This window comes from Oryza brachyantha, chromosome 1 (assembly GCF_000231095.2).
Source record: "Oryza brachyantha chromosome 1, ObraRS2, whole genome shotgun sequence".
NCBI lineage: Eukaryota > Viridiplantae > Streptophyta > Magnoliopsida > Poales > Poaceae > Oryza > Oryza brachyantha.
In genome coordinates, this window is record NC_023163.2 from 24267620 (window position 1) to 24290151 (window position 22532).

The 22532-nt window shown below is 40.4% G+C and overlaps 2 protein-coding genes across 3 annotated transcripts; both read right to left on the bottom strand.

Moving 5' to 3' along the window:
* Positions 1 to 1115: 1115 nt before the first annotated feature.
* On the bottom strand, positions 1116 to 7219 carry LOC102700381 (phosphoenolpyruvate carboxylase, housekeeping isozyme). Of its 2 annotated transcripts, none has more exons than XM_015843840.1 (11): positions 7130 to 7219; positions 6589 to 6793; positions 5353 to 5744; positions 5036 to 5120; positions 4672 to 4894; positions 4486 to 4589; positions 4317 to 4407; positions 3792 to 3946; positions 2712 to 3710; positions 2086 to 2472; positions 1116 to 1721 (listed from the first exon to the last, which is right to left on the bottom strand). In XM_015843840.1, exons 2-11 carry the CDS (start codon positions 6754 to 6756, stop codon positions 1425 to 1427), a joined length of 2901 nt encoding a protein of 966 aa, XP_015699326.1. In that variant the 5' UTR covers positions 6757 to 6793; positions 7130 to 7219; the 3' UTR covers positions 1116 to 1424. The 2 variants fall into 2 exon arrangements, with proteins under 2 accessions (XP_015699326.1, XP_006644735.1); XM_006644672.3 differs by lacking the exon at positions 7130 to 7219 and adding an exon at positions 6878 to 7024 and having other exon boundaries at positions 1405 to 1721.
* Positions 7220 to 12446: 5227 nt separating this feature from the next.
* Positions 12447 to 19242, bottom strand: LOC102700661 (phosphatidate cytidylyltransferase 1-like). The gene is made up of 12 exons (XM_006644673.3): positions 18987 to 19242; positions 18168 to 18259; positions 17750 to 18003; positions 17456 to 17607; positions 16807 to 16948; positions 16028 to 16184; positions 15260 to 15307; positions 15081 to 15167; positions 13959 to 14087; positions 13792 to 13848; positions 13020 to 13103; positions 12447 to 12940 (listed from the first exon to the last, which is right to left on the bottom strand). The coding sequence occupies exons 2-12, from the start codon at positions 18243 to 18245 to the stop codon at positions 12851 to 12853; spliced, it is 1278 nt and encodes a 425-aa protein (XP_006644736.1). The 5' UTR covers positions 18246 to 18259; positions 18987 to 19242; the 3' UTR covers positions 12447 to 12850.
* Positions 19243 to 22532: the final 3290 nt, after the last annotated feature.

The following is a 22532-nucleotide window of genomic DNA, read 5'->3' on the forward strand; positions in this document are numbered from 1 at the left end:
AGAGAGTATAAGCAGGCTGTAAGTTTATAGCTAGCTTAGGCACAGAAACTCAGAAACTCTGTGAGAGTGACATATGAGTCATATATTAATGATGAAGAGCTAACTAGTATATGTGTGGGCTAAGAGAAGACTATAAGAAGTCTTATAGCCAGCTTGTTGACTATATTATTTTCCTTGCTCCGAAGAGTAATAGGAGTAGCAAGTACGGGATTTTGGGACCCCTGAACCGAATATTGCGGTCTGCTGGGTCGGGCCTAGGGGTCAGGATGAATAAGGTGGTGTTTAGTTGCCAAAATTTTTTTGGCAAAAACATCACATCGAACGTTTGACCGGATGTCGGAAGGGGTTTTCAGACACGAATGAAAAAACGAATTTCATGGCTAGCCTAGAAATCACGAGACGAATCTTTTGAGCCTAATTAATCCGTCATTAGCACATGTTGGTTACTGCAGCACTTATGGCTAATCGTGGACTAATTAGACTCAAAAGATTCGTCTCAAGATTTCTTTCATAACTGTGTAATTAGTTTTTTGGTTCATCTATGTTTAATACTTTATTTAGGTGTAAAAAATTCAATGTTATGTTTTTGGAAAAAAAAAGTTTGGGAACTAAATTCGCGGAAACAAAGGGAGAAAAAAAAAAGAGCGTGAATGCGTGCGTGATGCTTTCAAGCACCAAAATCTAGGTGTAACAACTCGCGCTGCTACACTGCAGCGGCACGCGGGATGCCTGGAAAGAAAACAACCCAATGGGCAGATACGTCTCTGTGATCTTCACTGATACCACTACAATTCTGGCACGGAGCAAGCAGAGCCCGAGCAGCCCCGGCCCTCGGCCGTGGCTGCAGCCTGCAGGTGCGCGTGCGACGACCTCGCGCTGTCGGCCGGCACACTCAGGGTGGTGGAATGGCAAATGGCACTGGGAACAAGACCGGTTAGCGTCTAGGCTCCTCCAGGTGGGCCACACTGCGAATTGCGCGCTGGGGCCGAGAGATGCAGGCAGATTGGCCGGGGCCGGGAGTGAACCTCGAAAATAGTAACGACGATAATATCGGCATTACCGACTGGCTTTGTTAGTAACTAATTAAGCACTGAGGCTTCTGAGACAAACCAACATATAAAATCCAACAGTACTATGTGCAGATGCAACCCCATGATTCTTTGGGTACATATAGGTCTCGAAGGTGAACACATACGATAAATAGCATGCCGAACCAGCAATATCCATGGAACTAGACTAGCTATATGTTGCTTATCATCCCCTTATTTACATATATAGAGTTCAGAGGTGCAAACCGCACATAGTAATCAACAGAGGGGCAAACTGCAGTTTTCATGACACCACATCATCCACGATACTCATATATTGTAGACGGTAGACCCACCGGTTCACACCAGAACGCACACGCACCAGTTCTTATACTTTCACCCAGTGTTCTGCATACCGGCAGCGATGCCCTTCATGGTCAGGATGAGAGTATCCTCGAGGCCTGGGGCGTACTCACTCGTTGTGTTAAGCTTCACGAGCTCGGCAGCTGGCTTCCCTGAGTCCATTATGTCCTTCGACAGATGAGCTCGGGGGCTTACATGGAAGCCAGGGTCCCTGATACGCTTTAGCGTGCAGGCTTGGCAAACATTCAGTGCTGTAATGTAGGAATCACGGATACGCAGTCTCTGCCTCAAGTAAGGATCTCCCTCAAGGAGGTCTTTGTGTCCAGCAACCTGAGTTAACAATCAGATGGCAGTAAGTGAGAAGATGCGGTAAAATATTAGGATCAGTAGTTCAGGACTAGTGATAAGTGTGTTGTTTTAGACAGTATACTTGGGAGAAACATTTTTGTGCAACATCTTGTATTAGTATCTAGAGCTTATTGCTGCCTGATATGTTAAAATGCTTTATCATTTAGTCAGACAAATGCAGGATATACATCATGGTAAATTAAAGGAAAACATTACCAACCAGTTGGCAGAAAAAACATTTGGAACTGGTTTTCTTGGTGAATCCTAAGAATTCTCAGAAAATCTAGAGGAAACTATACTATTTTAGCAGCCAGTATATAATGGATAAAAGGTCTCAAAAAATTACTTGTAGAAGAAGTTGTTTTGTTTCTTCATAGTTTGCTCTAAGACGAGCACCAAATGACCATAAATCCTCAGACACCAGCAACTTGTCATACAGAGCTGCAATACCAGGATCACCCTTAGCAAACACCATCTCAACCAAGTCTATTGTAACCCTGAAAAATGGCCATTCGTTGTACATCTCCTGGAGGATTTGAAGATTGCGTATGTCCTTTTGCAAGACATGCTTGAACGCTGCGCCAAAACCAAGCCACACTGGTAGGTGGAATCGAGTCTGTGTCCAAGCAAAGATCCAAGGAATTGCACGTAGTGATTCAATGCCTCCACTTGGCTTTCTTTTTGATGGTCTACTTCCAATATTCATCCTACCATATTCCAACTCTGGTGTCGCCTATGTGACAGCAAAGAAACAACACCATTAGAAAATCATTAGCAAAACAACAAATATTTGAAGGATCAACTATAGACTATGGAGTGCTAATGCAAACAACGAGAACCACACCAATCAAAATGGCAATTTCAAGATAACAAAATCATGGGTTGAACATAAGCTATTTCGACAACATAAAAGGCTAAAAACAGACAGTATCTTGCATAAGCATCAAACAAAAACTGAAAGAAAATACTTACAAGACGAAAATATTCAACAAATCGCGGCTCTTGGAAGACAATGGATCGGTATTCTTTTGTAGCAACAACAGCCATTTCATCCATCAGAGCACGCCATTCTGGCTTTGGTGAAATTGGTGGATGCATGCCATGTTCAAGAGTAGCAGCTGTAAAACGTTGAAGTGTCCTAAAACACAAATGCTCCTCTCCAAAAGATTGCTCAATGACTTCACCTTGAACAGTCACACGAAGTGATCCATGAATGGTCTCCGGAGGTTGTGACAGTATAGCAAGGTGGGTAGGACCCCCACCTCTTCCAACAGTTCCACCACGCCCATGAAACATAGTCAACTTAACCCCAAACTGCTTAGCAACTTTAATAAGCTCCTCTTGAGCTTTGTACAGTTGCCAAGCTGCAGAGAAACGACCAGCATCCTTCCCAGAATCTGAATATCCAATCATTACTTCCTGCTTTCCATTGATCCTATTTCTATACCACTCAACAGAGAAAAGTCGGGCAAGAGCTGCTGGTGCTGCTTCCAGATCTGCCAGTTTTTCAAACAATGGCACAACTCTCATTGGCTTCTTCACATGACATTCACGCTGCAAAAGCTCAACTGCTAGAACATCTGAAGGAGCTGTTGCCATGGATATTACATATGCACCAAAGCTATCAGAGGGTAGTTCTGCTAACACATGAAAAGTATCCAGAACATCAGCAATTTCCTCTGTCTTGGGAAGGTCAGGACCAAATAACGGCCTCTTTCCATTGAGTTCTGACAGTAGCCAGTCTTGGCGTTTCTCCTCCGACCATTCACGATATGATCCAATTCCAAGGTATTGAGTTATGGCATCCATAACATCAGTATGTCGGTCAGATTCCTGCCTAATATCAAGTCTAACAAGGGATAGTCCAAATGTGGACACTTGCCGCAAAAAGTCAAGAAGACTGCCATCAGCAATAGAATCATCACCACAAGTACAGAGAGATCTGTAACAGAGCTCAAGAGGCTCCAAGAACTGCAAAAGAAGAAAACTTTAGCCAAAAGACCAAAACAAAAATTCTAACAGTGTAGGCAAGTTTTTTGTATGGCCACGTGCCTGCTCAACATCAGTGAAGGTTGCTTCGTCAGGAATTTCAGAAAATCCATTGGCCAATAAATGGCGTGCCCGCTCGCGTGTATTGTACAATTTATCTCTGACATCACTCAGAATTACACGATAGGGTTCGCTTGGAGGAACCTGTTTCCAGAACTCTGCATGCAAGAAAAGCTTGTCAGCATGCATTTCACTCAACTTGGGACCAATAAAGTTCACATGTTGGACTACAAAAATTAACCACATAAAGAAATAAAAAAGAGTCAAGAAACTGCCACACCAATCCTGTGGGACTCATCTTTTTTATGTTTTCTCATTAAATGATTAAATGATGAATATTATTAAAATCACTATTCACTAATTCTATGAGAATCCTCAATGATGATTAGCAGTAACATACATAATATATTATAATAAATTATGGGTTGATGACTAATTTGGTAGACTTTGGAAGGGGGGTGATAAATAAGACCATTTATAATAGAAAGAAAGGTGTGCAGAACTAAACCATAATCATGCCATATATACCTATATAGTGTTTTGTTGTGTCTTTCTTTGAGGAACGGTGTAACTCATCAGCTTTCACACGTAGTTCATCAGTACAACGCCACATAGATAGCTGCAGGTGATCAAAATTTTGTGAGAGACTAAACAGCAGTGGAACATTCTTTTAAATAGTAAAACCTTTTATTTTTACCTCAAACATCAGATCCTCTATCTGTGCATAGTACAAGTTAGCAGCCATCATTCTAGCCAACAGGCATACGTCCCTTGTAACCTCTGGTGTGACTCTTGGATTTCCTGTAGTCCACATCAATATTAAAACCATAATTTCGCAATTAATTAAATATGTTTCAAACATGATACAATAGATTAAATGTACCATCACGGTCTCCACCCATCCAAGACGAAAATTGAATAAGAGGAGCATTATAAGGCACTCGCTCGTTTATGCCAATGTTCTTAAGGGCAGTATCAACCCTGCGTAAAAACTTGGGAACACCCTTCCATATTGTCTCATGAAAATAACTCATTCCAGCACGCATTTCATCCTGTGGTGTAGGAGGTGCTCGCCGAATTTCATCAGTTCTAAAGGCAGCTTGAATCTGAACATAAGAAATTATATAAGAAATTAGAATCTAATAAACATATTTTTTATGAAGATGAAAAACCTTGCTGCGTGTTGAATAATCACTATAGTGGCATTAGGCAACTGATATCCCAAGTTCCTACAAAAAGGAAATCACCTCTCTCTGAAGTGCTTCATCGAGTTCCTGCTTCTCATCTGGAGTTATGTCCTTTGCATAAAGTTTTGTTAAACAATTTCTTATCCTGCATATAGGAAAGTGAATTTATTTTTTGTTAAACACTTCAGCGGTAGCTCTGTTCAAATCCAATGAACCTTGCATCTAAAAGCAAACATGTTAGTGAACTGAACTTCCCTGGTGCATTATGCAAATATTACAAAGACAATGCAAGGTTGCAGCACAGTCAATTCCAATTTTCATTTAAAATGTCCTTTTATGAGCTATATTTGTTTTGGTTGTGTAAAGTTGGAACTAACCTGCCATGCTTTTGTAGAAGCGACCTCCTGACCGACTGAGTTGGATGTGCTGTCAGGACCAGGTCAATTGTTTGACTCTTGAGAGCATCAAATACCTCCTGAGGGGATTTCTTAAGCTCACCAACGAGCCTTTTTAGGGTCTCCTCAAAGTTTGATTCAGTTGTAGCAGAGTTCTCATCAGCAAAATCACCCTTCTTTAATTTTATCCTCCTACGATACGCAATCTGGACTTCCTCAGCCAAGTTTGCCAGGATAAGCATGTGTGAAAACGACTTCGTTATCACGATGGAGTCTCCAGGATCCAAACGAGTTAACACATTCCCGATCGCATCCAGCTGTTTGGGGTCAATCTTACTTTCATACTCAGCAGCAAACTCATAGCATTCTTGAACCTGCATGCACCAACAGAAGTGAAGAATTTTGAACATACTTTTAGATGTCTAATTGAAGAAAGCTCACAACATTATTGGAATCGAAAGAATCAAGCTATTGATTAAAAAGATCAGCACAATGGTATAGCAAACAGATGACAAGAAAACACAATAATACTAGCAGAATATTTGTAGGCAGCATAACTTGATAACATTGCCTGACTGGATTAACAAACTAACGTCCGAATTGGACAGTGAAATCATGCATAACAGCATATAGAGGCATGCTGAAGGTAGAAGTATGGGAAACTATACATCATTAACAAGTTGCAACACATATGTTCACAAATTGCAGCATATCAACAATAACAAAAGGTTAGAAAAAGATTCCATTCCTGCAATAAAGGGGCATAATCCTACAGCATCATTGGAAAGGCACAATGACAGCGGGCAATCTGTGCAATAGCATAATCCTAATCCTAAGATGGCTAGTACATGAATTGCATATGAGAATACAATTCCAGCAGAATGCAGATGACAGCACATGAATTCCATGTTTTGTTAATTACTATAACATTTCCACTACCAAAGCTCATAAAACATGCAAAACAATAGAGCACGCAAAAAATAGAATCAATAAAACACACCCGACCCCCAAAATGGCTGAAGAATTAGCGGCCAAAACATCTCTGATTTGCATAAACCATATACACATCGCGCACAAACCGATTTTCAAGCATGCAGGTGTCATGGCATGGTTCAAGGTTGACAAAGGATTCACCAACCAAATCAACAAGGAAAAAAAAAAAGGAGAAACTAAATTACTAAAATGCAGTATGGCGTGGAGCGATCGGGAGATCATTACCGTCTCCCTGATGTCTTCCCCATGCAGATCCTGAAGGATGTCAAGGAAGCGATCGAGGAGCAGGGCGTCGTACTCGACCAGCTTGTCGTCCTCCGAGAGCTTCTTAGGCGCCAGGATTCGCAGCTGCGCGTCGATGGACGTCGCCTTGTCCGCCGCATTGCGCGCCATCTCCCCAGAGCCGGCGCCTTTTCCCCTCCTCCACCGCCTGCAACAGCAAACAACCGCAGATTAAAACCCACAAGCCAGCACTCGCTGATTCCACCTCCAATCCGGCGAAGAAACCCAACACCTTCACGCAGCGTCCACGCGATCCGAACAGCCAATGCGAAATCCTTGCCCGCCACCTAGCCCTAATCACACATGAACCTAAGAGAAAAAAATGCATTCCCCCCCTCCCGAATGCAACGGGTTCCGATCAAACACCACCCCAATGCATCGATCAACTACATACCCCCAACAACAACAACAATGGCTAAGGGAAAATCTGCGAAGAAGGAAACGACTTTTAAAGAAGGGATTAGAAATCCGTGAGAGAAAATACCTCCGCCTGGAACAAGTGTACCAGGGCCAATACGGGGAGAGATCAACCTGACGAAAAGCGTGGCTCGGTGCTTTTGCGCTTTCGATGGATTCTTGTGAGAGACACACACACACCTTGGGCTATTTATAGGACCAGATGGCCCCCGTCGCTTCTGCACCTGAACTCCGACTACAATGCCTGATTTGCAGTCCGCTCACAGTGCTAAACCCTGATTTGCAATTATCAACACAGTGATGTACGGTGCAATATTCCTGCTTTATCTTTTTAAAAGTATTTTTTTCTTAACCACCGAACATATTTTCCACTGTTGCTACTCTTATAGGATCGCGACGATTAACGGATGGCGGATGCACATTAGTTGCATGATTGTGCAGTGCACCTATCTGCGGGCTAAATGTAAAAATGGAGTTTTAAACTATCAAAATCCTACGGCATTTGTAATTGGACATGCACACTATGCATGCATACGAGTGAGGCTTGTATAGGTTGCATCTTCCCAACTGCGCAACAAGATTATTTCATTGTATTTTCACGGGTAGGGTCCAAAGAGCGGTGATTCCACTGTACTGAACAAAAGAGGCAGATAGCTTGAGGAGGAATAAAAGGAAAGATTAAATACTTGGCGTCTTAGCATTGCATTAGTTATTCTTCAAAAAAAACATTGGCATAAGTACTATAGCTAAGTTTTGATCATGATGCACGAAATTTTTGAAGGCGAACAAATGCTTCGATAAGGAGCCCAAGATAGAAACAACCAGCCTCCACAGCAGTTTGTCCGGAGCGGATATTCCGAGGGTATAATCGTTTACTGTTGTTTATTCTAGTTTCCTATATTCGTCAAGCGAGCGAGACAGGGACACGTTTCTAAACCTTTGGAATTGATAGGACATTAGGACCTGACAAACGAGGAGAACATAATTATGAAAAAAAATGTTCATGTCATAAAAAATACACCAGCTCACAGAGTCACAGCACTGTGTAGAGTTACGTACTCTACGCAGTACGCACCCATGAGTTTGTTAGTGCTTAAGTGGCAAACGATATATGCATGACCTCATAATTCTATTGAGAGCACATGTGCGTGTGTAATTATGGCTACTAAATATTTAAATGCCGAAAATAGAGCTATACATCTTGTAAAAGAAATAGAGTTACATGTTCACAACTCTACCATTACATAAGAACATTCCTCTTAATCATCTCGTGTATTTATTCAATCAACTGCTCTATCCGTCTAAAAGTATAGCAAACTAAATTGAGATTTGATTTATCCAGAGCAATGAATTTAGACATGAAGTTATATTTTTAGAGAAAAGGCGCAAAGCCCTGCTTTTTTAAAGCATAAACAGATGTCTGCTGGGGAGTCCAACTTACAGCGATAACAAACACAGTGGGAGAGCAACCAGCTTCTCCAGATCGAACGAGACATGCACACCCAGAAGTTTGAAAGATAACCACAAAGAAGATATAAGCTAACGCATTAAACGAAAGCTAAGAACAGCTGATAGAGACATAGAGTTCATTAGACTGCTCCAGATCTTCCAGATAAACTCTTAGTTCCTTCTAGCAACTTGTTCCTTAAGACTTATCTATCACCTTCTTTTGCAAGAGCCTTCCACTATGAGACCGAAGATGCAGCCCTGAAAATAATAATATTAGGAGAAGAAAGATATTTATCCCGAAAAACCATATCATTCCTAATTACCCATAAGTTCCAACAAAAAGCTCCTATCAGAACACACTTAGGGTTTGCACTTTTGCTACCTAGATTATTCAACAAAATATCTAACAACATCTCAAAAGTAAAAGGTTTTATCTGCCAGCCAAAGACATCCCGACAAAAACTCCAAGCAAAAACAGCAATTGGACACTGGAACATAATATGTTGAGATGATTCCTTTTCACCGCATACCTTACACAACTCAGAACCCAACCAATTTCTAGCTTTGAGGTTTACAGCAGATTGAATTCTATCTCTAGCAAGCAACCAAATAAAGTGTTTAATTTTCAAAGGCATAGGGGCTTTCCAGATCATCTCTATTTTTGTATCAGAGACACCTCTAAACAGCATAAATCTGTAAAGGGATTTAGCCGTGAATCTTTGTTTACTATCCAACATCCAGATTACATAATCATCATAATTTTTCAAAACTGTTTCTGTAATGAGTTTTTTCATCTCTATCCAGGCATTCATCTCTGCTTGATTAAAACCTCTTCTAAAAGTTAAAAACTCGGTGCCATTTCTAACCACCTCCTCTAAACTACAGTCTTGCTGATTACAAATCTGGAAAAGTTGCATAAAATAGATTTTTAAAGGGCAGGACCCAGACCAGATATCTCTTCAAAACCTGATTTGTTTGCCATTCCCAACTTTCTAAGTGCAACCCATCTTAAACCAGTGTCTAATATTAAGAAGACTCTTCCAGAATTTAGATCCCTCTACTTTTTTGATTAAAAAGAAACTCTCTTTCCTTAAATATTTCTTTTTAAGCATCTTAATACATAGGTTGCCATCACCTCCATTCATAAGGTGATAAATCCATTTGGAAAGCAAAGAAATATTTCTTTTTCTGGTTTCAGTAAAACCCAATCCACCATAATCTTTAGGGAAAGCCATATTTTCTCATTTCAACATATGATATCTCTTCTTGCCGCCAACATCTTCCCAATAAAAATTAGCTCTTAAGGAATCTAATCTCTTATGAATACCCTCAGGAAACAGATAAACATCCATGGCATAAGTCGGAATAGAGGACAAACATGCCTCTAATCTAACAGCTCTACCTCCATAAGACAAACTTCTAGCTTGCCAAGATCCTCGTTTTTTCATAACTTTTTGGGGAATAAATTCAAAATCAGCATTTTTTAATTTCTCAGGGCTAACCACTAGCCCTGGATATTTTAAAGGAAAATCTCCCTTAGGGCAGTTAAGCATCCTACACACCTTGTTATGTTCCTCCTCCCCTATCCCAATAGCAAAAACCTCAATCTTGTGGTAGTTGATTTTCATTCCAGACATCTCTTCAAAGCAATATAACAAAAATTTAGTTATTCTAATCTCTTCCTCATTATAAGAAATAAAAATCACAGTGTCATCTGCATATTGCAGGTGAGTTCACCCTCCTTCAAAAATATTAGAAACAATCCCAGAAATTAGACCAGCTTCTTTAGCACTGTCAAAAATACCAGCTAAAGCATCACTTACTATATTAAAAAGTAAAGGTGACAAAGGGTCTCCTTGTCTTAGACCTCTAGAGGTAGTAAAGAATTTACTTTTCTCCCCATTTATGTTTTACAGACTTTCCCACCGGTAACACATTGTTTAACCCATCTAATCCATTTTTCTGGAAAAATTTTCTTTTCAAGAACCTCCATCAAGAAGGACCGTTTAACTCTATCGTAGGCCTTCTCAAAGTCAATCTTAAAAATAATACCACTCTCTCTTTTCGAGGCTAGTTTATGGACAGTTTCTTGTAGAACAACACAACTCTCGTGAATAAACCTCCCAGGGATAAAAGCTGACTGGGTGGGGGAAACGATTTTATCTGCTACCTCAGTCAGCCTGTTAGTAACTACTTTGCTAATCAATTTGAAACATTCATTCAACACACAGATAGGTCTATATTGCTTAATATTAACAGCCTCACTAATCTTAGGAATCAGAGAGATAACCCCATAATTCAACCTTTTGAGGTCTAACTCATCATTCTGGAGTAAAATTAGCATCTCATACAAATCCAGTTTCAAAATATCCCAAAACTCTCTATAAAATTGAATAGGATACCCATCTGGACCTGGAGCTGTATTCAATTTAGAATTCTTAATTACAATATCCAGCCCTTTCATGGTAAAAGGTCTTGGAAGATTATCCCCCTCAGTTTTTGAAAGTGAAAGTCTAACCTTCCACAAAGAACTATTTAAATGAATGTTAGCAGTTTCTTCAGCTTTGAAAAGATTTTGATAAAACTCAACTATATGATTTGTGAGCTCTGTCTGATCAGAGATAATCCCTCCCTCTACCTCTAAAAAATTAATGCTGCATTTTTTCTTCCTTCCATTTGCCACTCTATGGAAGAAACTAGTATTTCTATCCCCATGCAGGATCCATTGTTCACCAGATCTTTTCCTCCAGGAAATTTCTTCCATCTCATAAATATTTTCAAGAGCATCTTCAATCTCATATCTATCTTCCCACTGATTAGGTGATAAACCCTCTAGCTCCTCTTGCTCATCCATTACCTCTAATCTTCGTTTGAGGTCTGTTTTGGCCTTATTCTGAGTTTTCTTGTTATTAATACTCCAACCTCTCAAAAATTTCCTAAGCAAAGAAAGCTTCCTATTCCAATGATCTAAAATATATGAACCATCTCTAGTTAACATCTTATTAATGACTAAATCTTTAAAACCCTCAATCAAAAACCAAGAAGGCTCAAATCTAAAGAAATCATTTCTACTGTTAGAATCTAAACATGAAGTTATATCAATTTAGCATTAGCATCAAATCGATGAAAAGAAGCTAGTGCCCGCATAAATAGCCAAGTGATGTGATTATGCGCTCAGCCTACGTACTTAAGGTTCAAATCATAAGATTAGCACCGGTTCTTACTAATTTTAGGAGTACACACATGCAATCAATAGGCATATACGTGCCCACGGCCCTCGTTCTAGGGAAGTATTTGATGAAACTGACAATATTTCAAACATGTATACAGGACGTAGTGACGTACACATACGGTGTGATGTGTTCTTGTATGTCTTGGTTGTATAACGTTAATTCAATTCAACGTTGGGGTCTACGCCTCATAGCACCCCTTCGAAAATTTAACCTTCAAATTCGAAACGCGTAGTAACATTGGTGATCACAAAAATAAAAAAGCACGCAATATGTTGCTAGACCTTAAGCTTACACAAGGACCAAATCCAAGCCCATGTTACGCTAAATTTATAAATGTTTCCAATTACACAGGAGAGATCACGGACGAGTAATTTACGCATTGGTATCAATCCCATCCTAGAGATCAGTTTCCTGAGTTTCCTATTCCCACATCCTCGTGTCCGTGAACTCCTCGCGCCTGGCCTGGATCGATCGGGAGGAGAAACATACAAGAGACGCATACACTTGCTGATTGATGTTTGCGTCCCTTTTAACATATTTTTTCAGTTACTCGAATCCTCAGCGGCACATTAATAACCAAATAGAGAACATGAAACACATCCACAAGCTCGAAGGATCAGCAAGCAGGCAATCTACTGATCTCGACTTCTACGCACTTTGGTGTGCGTTAGTGCTTATCACACAACTTATGCATCTTGCGAATGAACAAACGATAAGAACTGAACCTTATCAATAAGGGGAATAAAATTTTCTCGTTTCCTGTGTTACCTTGTGCATCCTGCACATATTTGATGTGAGGCCAACACAAGAAGTGATATACACGAATACAACTTTTCCGGTTCCCTTGTTACAAGGGCAGAAATGATGAGAATTAGCGTAAAAGGATAAACCGATAGCCAGAGAAAGGCAACGTAAGTGGAGAGAGAATCAAGTACCTAAATCGCTAAACCCCCATCCACACTCTATTCTGTACAATGGTTTGGAAAGGGACGTTGCTCTATCGCCGTACAGAGGAGCTATGCTGCTATACATGGATCTAGAGCTAAATAAAGAACCACGAGCTCAAAAACAACATACTGTGTGCTTCATCATAAGCAAATTAGTTCTCAACTTTGCATCAGTTGTCTTTCATGGAAGATCTCCCCAAGTTGCTGATACAAGAATCTCTGCTCCTCGAAGGTCAGGTTTCTTAGAATCTGCACAGCAAAACATAGGAAATGCATAAGAATCATGCAAGAGAACAGTAAACAGGCTCAAATGAAACATGGTCCTGACCTGATCCAAGATTATCTCAACAGAGAAGTTCTGGGGTGATATGAATGATTGGTGATATATGTACGCAAAAACTGCCATAACCATCTGGGAGAAATAAACGGGAACAATTTTAGCAAATAGAAAAATGTCAGGTGTGTTTGTATGGATAAAAAATAATCATGCATGTGAAAAGTACGTGGGAAGACCATTGTGTGATATTTAAAAATTGAGAAATTAAAGAGCAATCATAAGCACAATGTAGATCGCACAGTGGCAGATTCACAACCAACATGAGCACTATATTTTCTTAAGGAGTAAAGATTTTGCACAAGCTCGATACTGAACATATCAAAGCACATTCAACTTGAAAATGAGAGAGAAAAGAACACATTTGAAAGTTTTTGTAAAGTCAGGTCGCTTGCTTTTATGATGTTTTTTTTAATTTATGTTGTTAATACTCGGTACTAAGGACTATATTTGCTATTTACTTGCTCTTCTATTAATGTTAGTCAAAATAACAATAAAGTGAAGGAAAATTGGGTTTAAATACTTAGGCACATCTAGCCATCTAGGTCAGATGGCAAAAACATACACAGGGAAATAGAAGAAAGCTAGACAAAAACTTGCCACAAATGGAGTTAGTTCATAGGCAAATAGCTTGCCAACACCCCCATACAAATTTAATATAACCAAAATATTAAAATATAGAAACACGACTTACATTTCACATGTATGTACATTATATGGGCAGAGATATATTCATATAATAAGAAAGTTCTTCCTGATTACTTACTTGACAATCCATTCGGTCAGTAATTCCACCATGCCCAGGTATGCTGTCTCCAAAATCCTACAACATCAAAAGATTTATCAATAGAAATTAGAACATTATATTTTCATACTTCAAAAGACAGTCCTGTGGTCTGCACATAGCAAATTAAGGCACTGCTTAGTGCTTACCTTTATTTTAAAGGCCCTCTTGAAGCCACTTGCAAAAAATCCTCCAAAAGGTGCTATTATTGATGCAAACAAACCTAGGGCTAGAGCATGCCACTGCACAGGCAAAAGAACAACTTCCTTCCATGGGAACTGTCAAGAACACAAGTAATCATACAGACTTTAGTGACTAAAACATCCATTGTTGGAAAACATGATACAAAACCAACCATTAAAGGAAAAACTAAGCAAATGACTCATCACGGTCAAGTAGCGTTGATTCATAAAACAAGGAAACGGAATGGAGATTTTCTTAAAAAAAGGTATGTGTTGCTTAAATTGAGTTCATGCAAAGCACATGATTATGGCTGTCTCACCTTTTTCAAGGGATCACCGGGCAATTTTTTGTCTGTTCTAGCTAGGCGAATACATGCATTGCTACTTGTTCTACATCACTCTTGTGTAAAGAGAAAATGGTAATTGGTCTGCCAAATGATATTACAAATCTACAGGGCAATAACTAGTGCATAAAATAATATCAATAAAAGTCCCACTACTTTCTTTTGAAAGAACAAAGAATATCCCAATAATTATTATCACTAAAGCTTACTCCATCTGTCCCAAAATATAGCTACTTTTGGAGTTTTTTGTGGAGATTAAGGAGAGGTAAAATGACTAGATAGCCCATTAATTGTCTCAGTTGGCAGGAGATGGAAGGGGTTATGGAGATGAGGGGTATTTGGAACATTTCACAATTACAAACACCCCTTGGTACTCTAGAAGTAGCTATATTTTGGGACAAAATTTGAACACCGAAAGCAGTTATATTTTGGTACTCTATAAAGGCTGCTGCTTTTTTAAGTAACAGGGCGCAGCATCTTGACTTGGAACAAGGAACCATGCTCCTCTTATGATTTCAACAGGAATTATAAACAAAGCATCTAACTCAAAGAGGCTTCATGTTCCCAAGGTTTCAGTCTAACCCAATAAAATCAGTACGATGATGAACGTGAGAACTGAGAATTTCCGGCCACATTGAAAATATTCCCGGTTAACCTTTACATTATGAGCTTTCAGCCTTGTAGAGGGGTAAACAATGTATAATGACAAAAGTAAAATGAATAAATTGAACAGACAAGCACTTACCCCCTGTGGCACCCATTCTTCCAAAGAATAATGTTCTGGTTTAAACATAGGACCAGGGTCACAGCGAAGCCACCCTGTTGATAGGTCCTGAAATCATTTGCGTGATAAATATAAGAGGATCACAGTAGCAAACAGTCTTGATGATTCACAATCACATTCTAAAGGAAATGGTATCTCACTTTTCTTGGGCATGTCAACCATTGGAAGCGGCCCATTACATTTGCTAACTGCCAAACAAAAAAGGAGTGAAAAACAGTGTCATAAATAGCTACAGATGTGGTATCCAGATATCATTCTTTAATGAAAAAACGAAATGGATTACTATTTAAAGCTACCCCTTGAAGTAGGACTGTCAAAAAAGCTCAAAGCTTGCAAGCTACTCGAACTTGGCTTGTCTCGAACTCGATTCAAGCTCGACTTGAGCTCTTAACGAGCCAGGCCTGAGCCTGACCCGAAGCTCACAAGCTCTATCAAGCTGAGCTCGAGCTTCTCACAAGCTTAGCTATATATGCTATTTTAATTTTATTTGATGAGATAGTAAATTAAGTATAAATTATTACATATTTAAATGATAAACTAATATATGTTGGCATTATATAATGATTTTAAGTCTTACTTGCATTTTATTTAATATAAATATATGATTGACTAAAAATTATTGTTTTTGTCAAGAAACTATGATCAAAATATACTATATAATGTACTCCAGCTGAGCCAGATTTAGAGCTCGAAGGTTTGGTAGGCTCGATTGGCACGAGCTTGTGTCAAGCTCAAACCTAGGCAGACTGGCTCGCTCAAGCTCAGCTCGTTGACAGCCCTACCTTGAAGTAGCATAACACTCTTGCACGAAAATAAACCAGAGCTAACTGACATAGATAAACTGATTGCAATTGAACTACGCATAATTAGAGAAATATTACGACAATTAACAGAAGCTTTCAGCTCACCACAAAAGCAGATATGATAGTTGTCACAGATGCACCAATAAAACCTTCCCAAGTTTTCTTTGGAGATAACTTGATCAGAGGTGTTCTCCCAAGAAAGAACCCAAATAGATAGGCAGCAATGTCATTGATCACAATGAGAGAAGCAGGCAACAGAAACCTGTGCAAATTGCATTACAGAGGTATGTATGGAGTTTGTCAAATGGTGTCTATAATGTAACCTGTCTACTACTTGCTCACAAATGATATGGTGCAAAACAGAAATAATAGGGCAAAAAATCAAACATACTGTGTATAAGTATGACTGTTTCATGTTTGCAAATGGTGCTCCTAAGATTTCCTGTTTTTTTCCTGATGGAGTACTGAACATCCTAAAATTTATAGGCCCATAATGCAAAGAGAGATTTGTAGGTCTATAACTAAATATCAAATGGGTCAAATATGGCCAACCCACTGACTATCATTGTTATAATTGAATCCCTTTCAAGTTGAAGAGGGTCAGGGTAAATTTACTACCGTAGAGGTCTCTGCCAAGCTGAGCAGCATGAAGCTACTACTGTAGAGTTCAGCAAATTTAAGCATAGAGAACATAGGATTTGTGGTCTCAGGAATTATTTTTTCATGTTTTTTCTCAAATTTGTATACATGAGGAAACTTCTGAATGTTGAAAGTACCTAATAAAAACATGTCAAAGTCACTACTAAATTAAAGTTGCTACAACAAATCATGTATCTAAAAAAAATTAAAACGCATATGCGTTAGCAAGGAAATATATGGCTTACCAGAACATCCCTTCAAATATATTTGCCACGGTAAAAGAAGATTGAGCAAAAACCATTAAAAGGATCATGTGTGTCCAGGCATATTGTTTGAATTGATACTTGTATGTCTTTTTCTTCAGAGTCAAAATAAACCAGACAAATCCTGGATCATGGGAGTTTACATTATACTTCTTGCAAGACACGTTAACAAGGACTGTATGTAGCATAACTCATGCACTCTAGTGAATTGGGTAATAAAGTCAAGCATTTGCACATTACATAATTTTGAACACTTAGGGTCTGCAATGTTATACAAACACTGAGCTCTGAGCATATGGAAAGGGCTCATGGGATGATGCAAAATCCAAAATAAATGAAGTGGATTCTCTGCCACTCAGTTCAAATTGATGTAACAAGGAACCTAAAAGTTCGCATGGATACTTATTTTAATTGAGTTGTAAAACATTATTACTTAAGACAACTAAAAATAGATGAAAACTAAACTCAAGCAGCGCAGGCCACAGATGATATAGGTGCGATATGGTTAGTGTGGATAAGCCCTTTAAAGCTATGATCATGTAAGACGTTCATAACTACTCTGAGTCTTTAAGACGCATTGAAATTCTTAATGCATAGTTACTGCTTGAAATTAATTGCACACTGCACTTACCGGCAATGTAAAGGAAATAGCAAATAAACATCTGGTACTTTATTAGACCACTGACAACCTTATACAACAAGTGATCTGAATTTACTGTGTTCACAAGCTGTCGACTAAGGAAACGCCCATAAGTAAACAACATTGCTGTGAAAAAGAAGTGCCTGCAAAGAAAACAAAAAAGACCTGTTCATAATGAACTAGAACAGAATAGGCATACTTTTCAAAAGCGTCACATTGGTAACTGCTACAAGGGGAAAAATTCCAGCTCAAATCATAGTACAGGTAAGATGACCCAAAGCCTACCAATTCAGTAGCCTGAAACCTGGTAGTTGTTTCTCTTCACTTGATTTTCTGAGTAGGTTAAAAAGCTCTTTGGCCATGAATATTTGAATCACAACCACCATGGCCCAGATATAGAGGTGGCCCATATAAACTATCAACGCAAAGCCTCCAATCATCCATACCGTAGAATATGTCCGGATAAGCATTGATTTATACTTATTATGATCATTGACAAGCAAAGATGGTCCATTGGTTCTATTCCCATCTACAGTAGCCTGAACAAAAGGTGTGCCAGGTGTCATAAGAATTATATATAAACTGAAAGGGTCTGCCCAATGGCACAAACATTAAATGAACACAGAAGATATGAATCCAATGCATATTGAAAAACCATAGGGCCTGTCTGTTTGCTAAAATTTGTCATAATGAAATAACCTACCTCAGTAGGACGTCTTCGCTGCCTGGCACGCCCTACATGAGAAGCAGAAACATCACTGGAGCTTGTCTCCTTTTCCATCACTGCTATTTGATCTATACAATCATGGTAGTCAGTCAGACCAGATTCAGTTAAGAAAACATAGACTGAGAGTAACACATAGGGTACACATCGAATGGAACTTTAAAATATTGATGATTCAGGGATGGTTCTGATAGAATATGTGACAATTGGAGATCACAATACAAAGATCGCTCTTAACAATAGGCTTCCATGAGATTAAGTAACCTCGGCACACTAGCATTCTGTGGCATGCGTGTGGAAATGGCTACAGGACAGCAAGCCAACCATGCAAACTTCCTTGCTGTGGCACGGCAAGGCCCCTTGCCCCACACCTACAACGCTAAACATCCAACGTCCACACAATAAACTAACACATCGCTCTCACGATTATTAATTGCGGCTCGCAACCGCCCATCTACAGGCCATTCCCCAACTCATCCCTCTTGACAATTTGGTTTGATAATGCCTCCAGCTAACCAACAAAAAATCACTCGCAACAGGCCAACAGCAGCATTCCATGGACAGCTAAAAAGCCAGGGCACAATATTCCCCCGAAATTTGTTTTTAAATGAAAAGCAATCACTAACCCACTGTGCCACATCAATCACTGCGCAAAGTCACGCACGAACACCAGAGAGCGAATCCCTCCTCAAAACAAAACCAAAACCCACCCTAAACCTAGCACGGAGACGTCGTCATGTCAGCAATCCCAACCAGCTGGAAGGGAGTGGAGGGGGGCGGGTGAAACCGAAACCTCACCGCGAAGCGAGACCCCCTGGCCGGAGGAAGGCGCCGTCGCCGTAGAGGGCCCAGAGCTCGCCGGAACCCTAACTCGGCGGCGGCCGCGGGGCGGAACGGGACCCGCCGCCCGGGGAGAGGAGTCGGCAGCGTGCTTCGAGAAGGGGGGAGAGACGCGACTCGCGCGAGAGGGAGAGAGAGAGAGTTGTGGTGTGGACTTGCGAAGCTGTCGCGGACGGTGGCTGCCTGCGCCTTGTAATTATCGTGGGGGGAAGAAATTCCAATTCCTTGCTTTGCTTTGCGGGCTTAAATAGCTCTCGGCTTCGTAAACAAGGCTCGGTTGGGTCGGGAGAGGAATGGAATGAAAACGGGTGGAAGCCATTCGCCCAAGTACAGCGAGCGGGGCTCACCGAGTACTGCTGCTCCAGTGCTCCTACACCAAGGGGCCCACCAGCGGATGCAGCCCGCCCAGGAACGGATCAGATCCTGCGTATTTTTATGACACGTGATCTTTATATAGTTCAGTAGCAAATCTGTTATCATCACTCGTAAGAGTGATAAAAAGTTAATTATTCTCAAGATACTCCGTCTTTCAAAGTCATATTGTTTTTATCACTAACATGTAGGTCTAAAGGTCACTCGATATATATATATAAGTAAGTATAAAGTCATATAACTTTAAAGGCAGAGAATTCTAATCTATCGAGAACACTTATAAGGGATCTCGGCTCTTGTCGGAAGGAAACGTGAAATCGTGTTTCTAGAAGCAAAAGTTAGTTTATAAATTTTTTATATACGTGTTTATAGTAATTTTAAAATAAAATTTGTAAAATATATAATCATACGATAAATGATGCAATTAAATTTTAAAATTTTGATTTTGATTTATAAACAGTTGTGACCACCGTAGGACTGAGAGCCCCTCGTGTTTGAGACTTTGAGGCGTCTCCGCAAACGGAAGCGCGTGAGTCGCGTGGCAGTTCCCGGCTTTGGCTGCGATTCGAGCGTGCAGGGACAACAACGAGAGGGACCATCAAGTGTTGTACTCTAGTCCTGACCGGTACCGGCCGTAGGTGCGTTTAGTTGCACGAGCGCGAGAAGGTACACTCTCTGCTCTCGATTCTTCTAAGCCAAAAACAACATCACAACTCCCTCGGTTTAAAATAAGTATTTTAAATATTTAAATTTTATAACAAGATATAAACATTTCCAATACCATTCGTAATATTTTTATTCTTAACCGTAATTCCTACTAAATAACATAAAAAAATCCTTACAATACTTTTAAACAAAGTCCACGTGTGTTGATTGGCGCTTGATAACCCGATTGATTGGTCAGGATAACTCGTGTGGTGGAGTCAGAACCCGTCTTCTCACCAGAGGTAAAAGAAGCGTACGACCCTTCCGGTCGTCACCCGAGCGCGATCCGCGATAAAAACCGGCAGTGTGGCCGTCAAGAATTGACGGCTCGACTTGACCAAAAGACAAGCAAAAGAGAAACTGGACCGTGCTTGCATGGCTCGGCACCCCACCGGAAAGTCCCGTCCCCCCGCCGCCCCGCTTCACCTCGGCACCTCGCACCCCGCTTTTTCCAGTGGAACCGTGGAACTGGGAATCAATCGCCGCTTTTCCATCGCCGGCCCACGTGGGCTGGGGTCTGAAAAGCCGACAGCAAAAGGGACGGGGAAGTTCAGCCCACGTTGCCGAATATGGGTTGTTCGTTTCTTTACTTTCACAGGTGATCTTTCTTCCATGTTGGGCCGGGCCTTGTGAATCCCCAGCCAACCATCCAAGTCCACTCTACGCTCACCACTATATGTTGGGCCAGATGGTAGCATTGGACTAACACTTTGCGTGCAGAGTTGAAGACCAATCATTTGCCCTTTTTGATTTTATCTCGGAAGGAAGATTTTTCTAATCATTTTTACTCTGTTTTTTTTTTTAATTTTAGTTTTATGCCGACATGGGCATATTGATATTGTATAACAGCAAATATGGTGTTCCGCTGGTTATATATTATTAAGTCTTGGATTGTTGGCGACGATCTGTTCAGTGGAGAGGGCACCAAACCACGAGGTACACAGTTCGCTGAAAATAACAGATGGAAGGGGTAATGAAATTGGGATGCGATGATATAAGCGTGTTTCTGTATAGCTGGCCCAATCAAAACTACAGATTTAACCATTTTCGCCTGCAACGATTGTGGATGCATAATAAGCCACGCATAACTGACCAAATGACTTTGGAGAAGCCGACGATGCTTGAAGAGGGATGCAGAAAGAAAAAGGTGCATGACTGTTTCTCTTCACGCCAGCATAGTAGTTCTTACATGAAGCGGATGTTACACGACAAAAAAGCCATTCAGCGTAACAAGTTGAGACATAAGAAAATTAGAGCGCACTCTAATTGGTTCGTTTTCATTCTGAACTCAGGTTTGATATCGTCAATGACCAAATTTTTTCTTTGATGTCGTGCATGATTCAGCTTGAAAGAAGGATTCAGTTTCAGAGACTCCACATGGAAAGAAAGATCAGACATTGTACCAAGTGGTTTGGTTCTATGTTCCATAGCATTAGGGAGGAGGAGCATGTGTGCGCCAAAGGGCCAAATGGATCAAAGAACTCACGCAGAAATCAAGCATGAAAAATACTTAAACTAGAGGATAAAACTTGCATATATGACAAAACCAATAATGTAGAAGAAACGAGGATCGAGTACGCTAATTAGCGGCAGTGTCATATCATGTCATATCACTCGGCTAGCTACCAGGTAATGCTCATCTCATCCAGTTGCTGCTAGCTGCTAGCTCTTTGAGATTGATTTGGTGGCCACTTTTACCTGGAAGCAGTTGAGCCCCTCCAGCTTTTTGCCAAAAGGCCATTCAGGCACATGAGCGCCAATTTGAGAATTGACATCAAAAGGTGGCCGTGAGAGAGGATCAGTGGCTTGTGAGCTTGTGCTTAATGGAAGAATGGCCATCATGGTTCTTTGTGGCCCATGCCATGGCTTTGCATATACATATATGCTCATATATAAAAGATCCATTTGGTCCACTCAAAGCCTAGATCAACGACACTTTCTTTGGGTCCTGCAGCCAAGGCCCACACAAACCCCCCCCCCCCCCCCCCCCCCCCCACACACACACACTCTTCCGCTCTTATCTATCTCAACATTACACGCACAAATCCACAACTACACAAACATGCATGTTTATATTCCCTAAAAAAAAAGAAAGATAAGAAATGCAAAAAAAAATGCCCAAACATGTACGAAATCACTTGCCCACACATGCATAACCACAAGCTTTTAAGTTGGCAAGCGCCCTAAAGCCCCTTTGATTACTTAGCCTGATCAGGGTCCATCACTTGGAGGCCAACTAATTAGGTCGACACCTTCACGTTCCGGTACATGGTGTGGTGCTACTGATGGCCTACGTACTGTGGAGATAAAAATAGCTATGAATTCCTACTCCAAAAGAGCTCAGGGGGACACAGGAACACATGCACTCAATCAATTTCATTTTATTTTTTAAACATTGGCATATGCTTAAAGTTCTCTGATATCTTC

Excerpts from the sequence above, each read along its gene's own strand:
- LOC102700381 (XM_015843840.1), bottom strand. The coding sequence starts at position 6,756 with ATGGCGCGCAATGCGGCGGACAAGGCGACGTCCATCGACGCGCAGCTG. Across the intron at positions 4,590-4,671 it reads GATGGGTGGAGACCGTGATG|GAAATCCAAGAGTCACACCA; the intron begins GTACATTTAATC and ends TGTGGACTACAG. Across the intron at positions 3,711-3,791 it reads CCTTCACTGATGTTGAGCAG|TTCTTGGAGCCTCTTGAGCT; the intron begins GCACGTGGCCAT and ends CTTCTTTTGCAG.
- LOC102700661 (XM_006644673.3), bottom strand. The coding sequence starts at position 18,245 with ATGGAAAAGGAGACAAGCTCCAGTGATGTTTCTGCTTCTCATGTAGGG. Across the intron at positions 16,949-17,455 it reads CTATTTCCTTTACATTGCCG|GATTTGTCTGGTTTATTTTG; the intron begins GTAAGTGCAGTG and ends CCCATGATCCAG. Across the intron at positions 15,308-16,027 it reads CTATCATATCTGCTTTTGTG|TTAGCAAATGTAATGGGCCG; the intron begins GTGAGCTGAAAG and ends TTTGTTTGGCAG.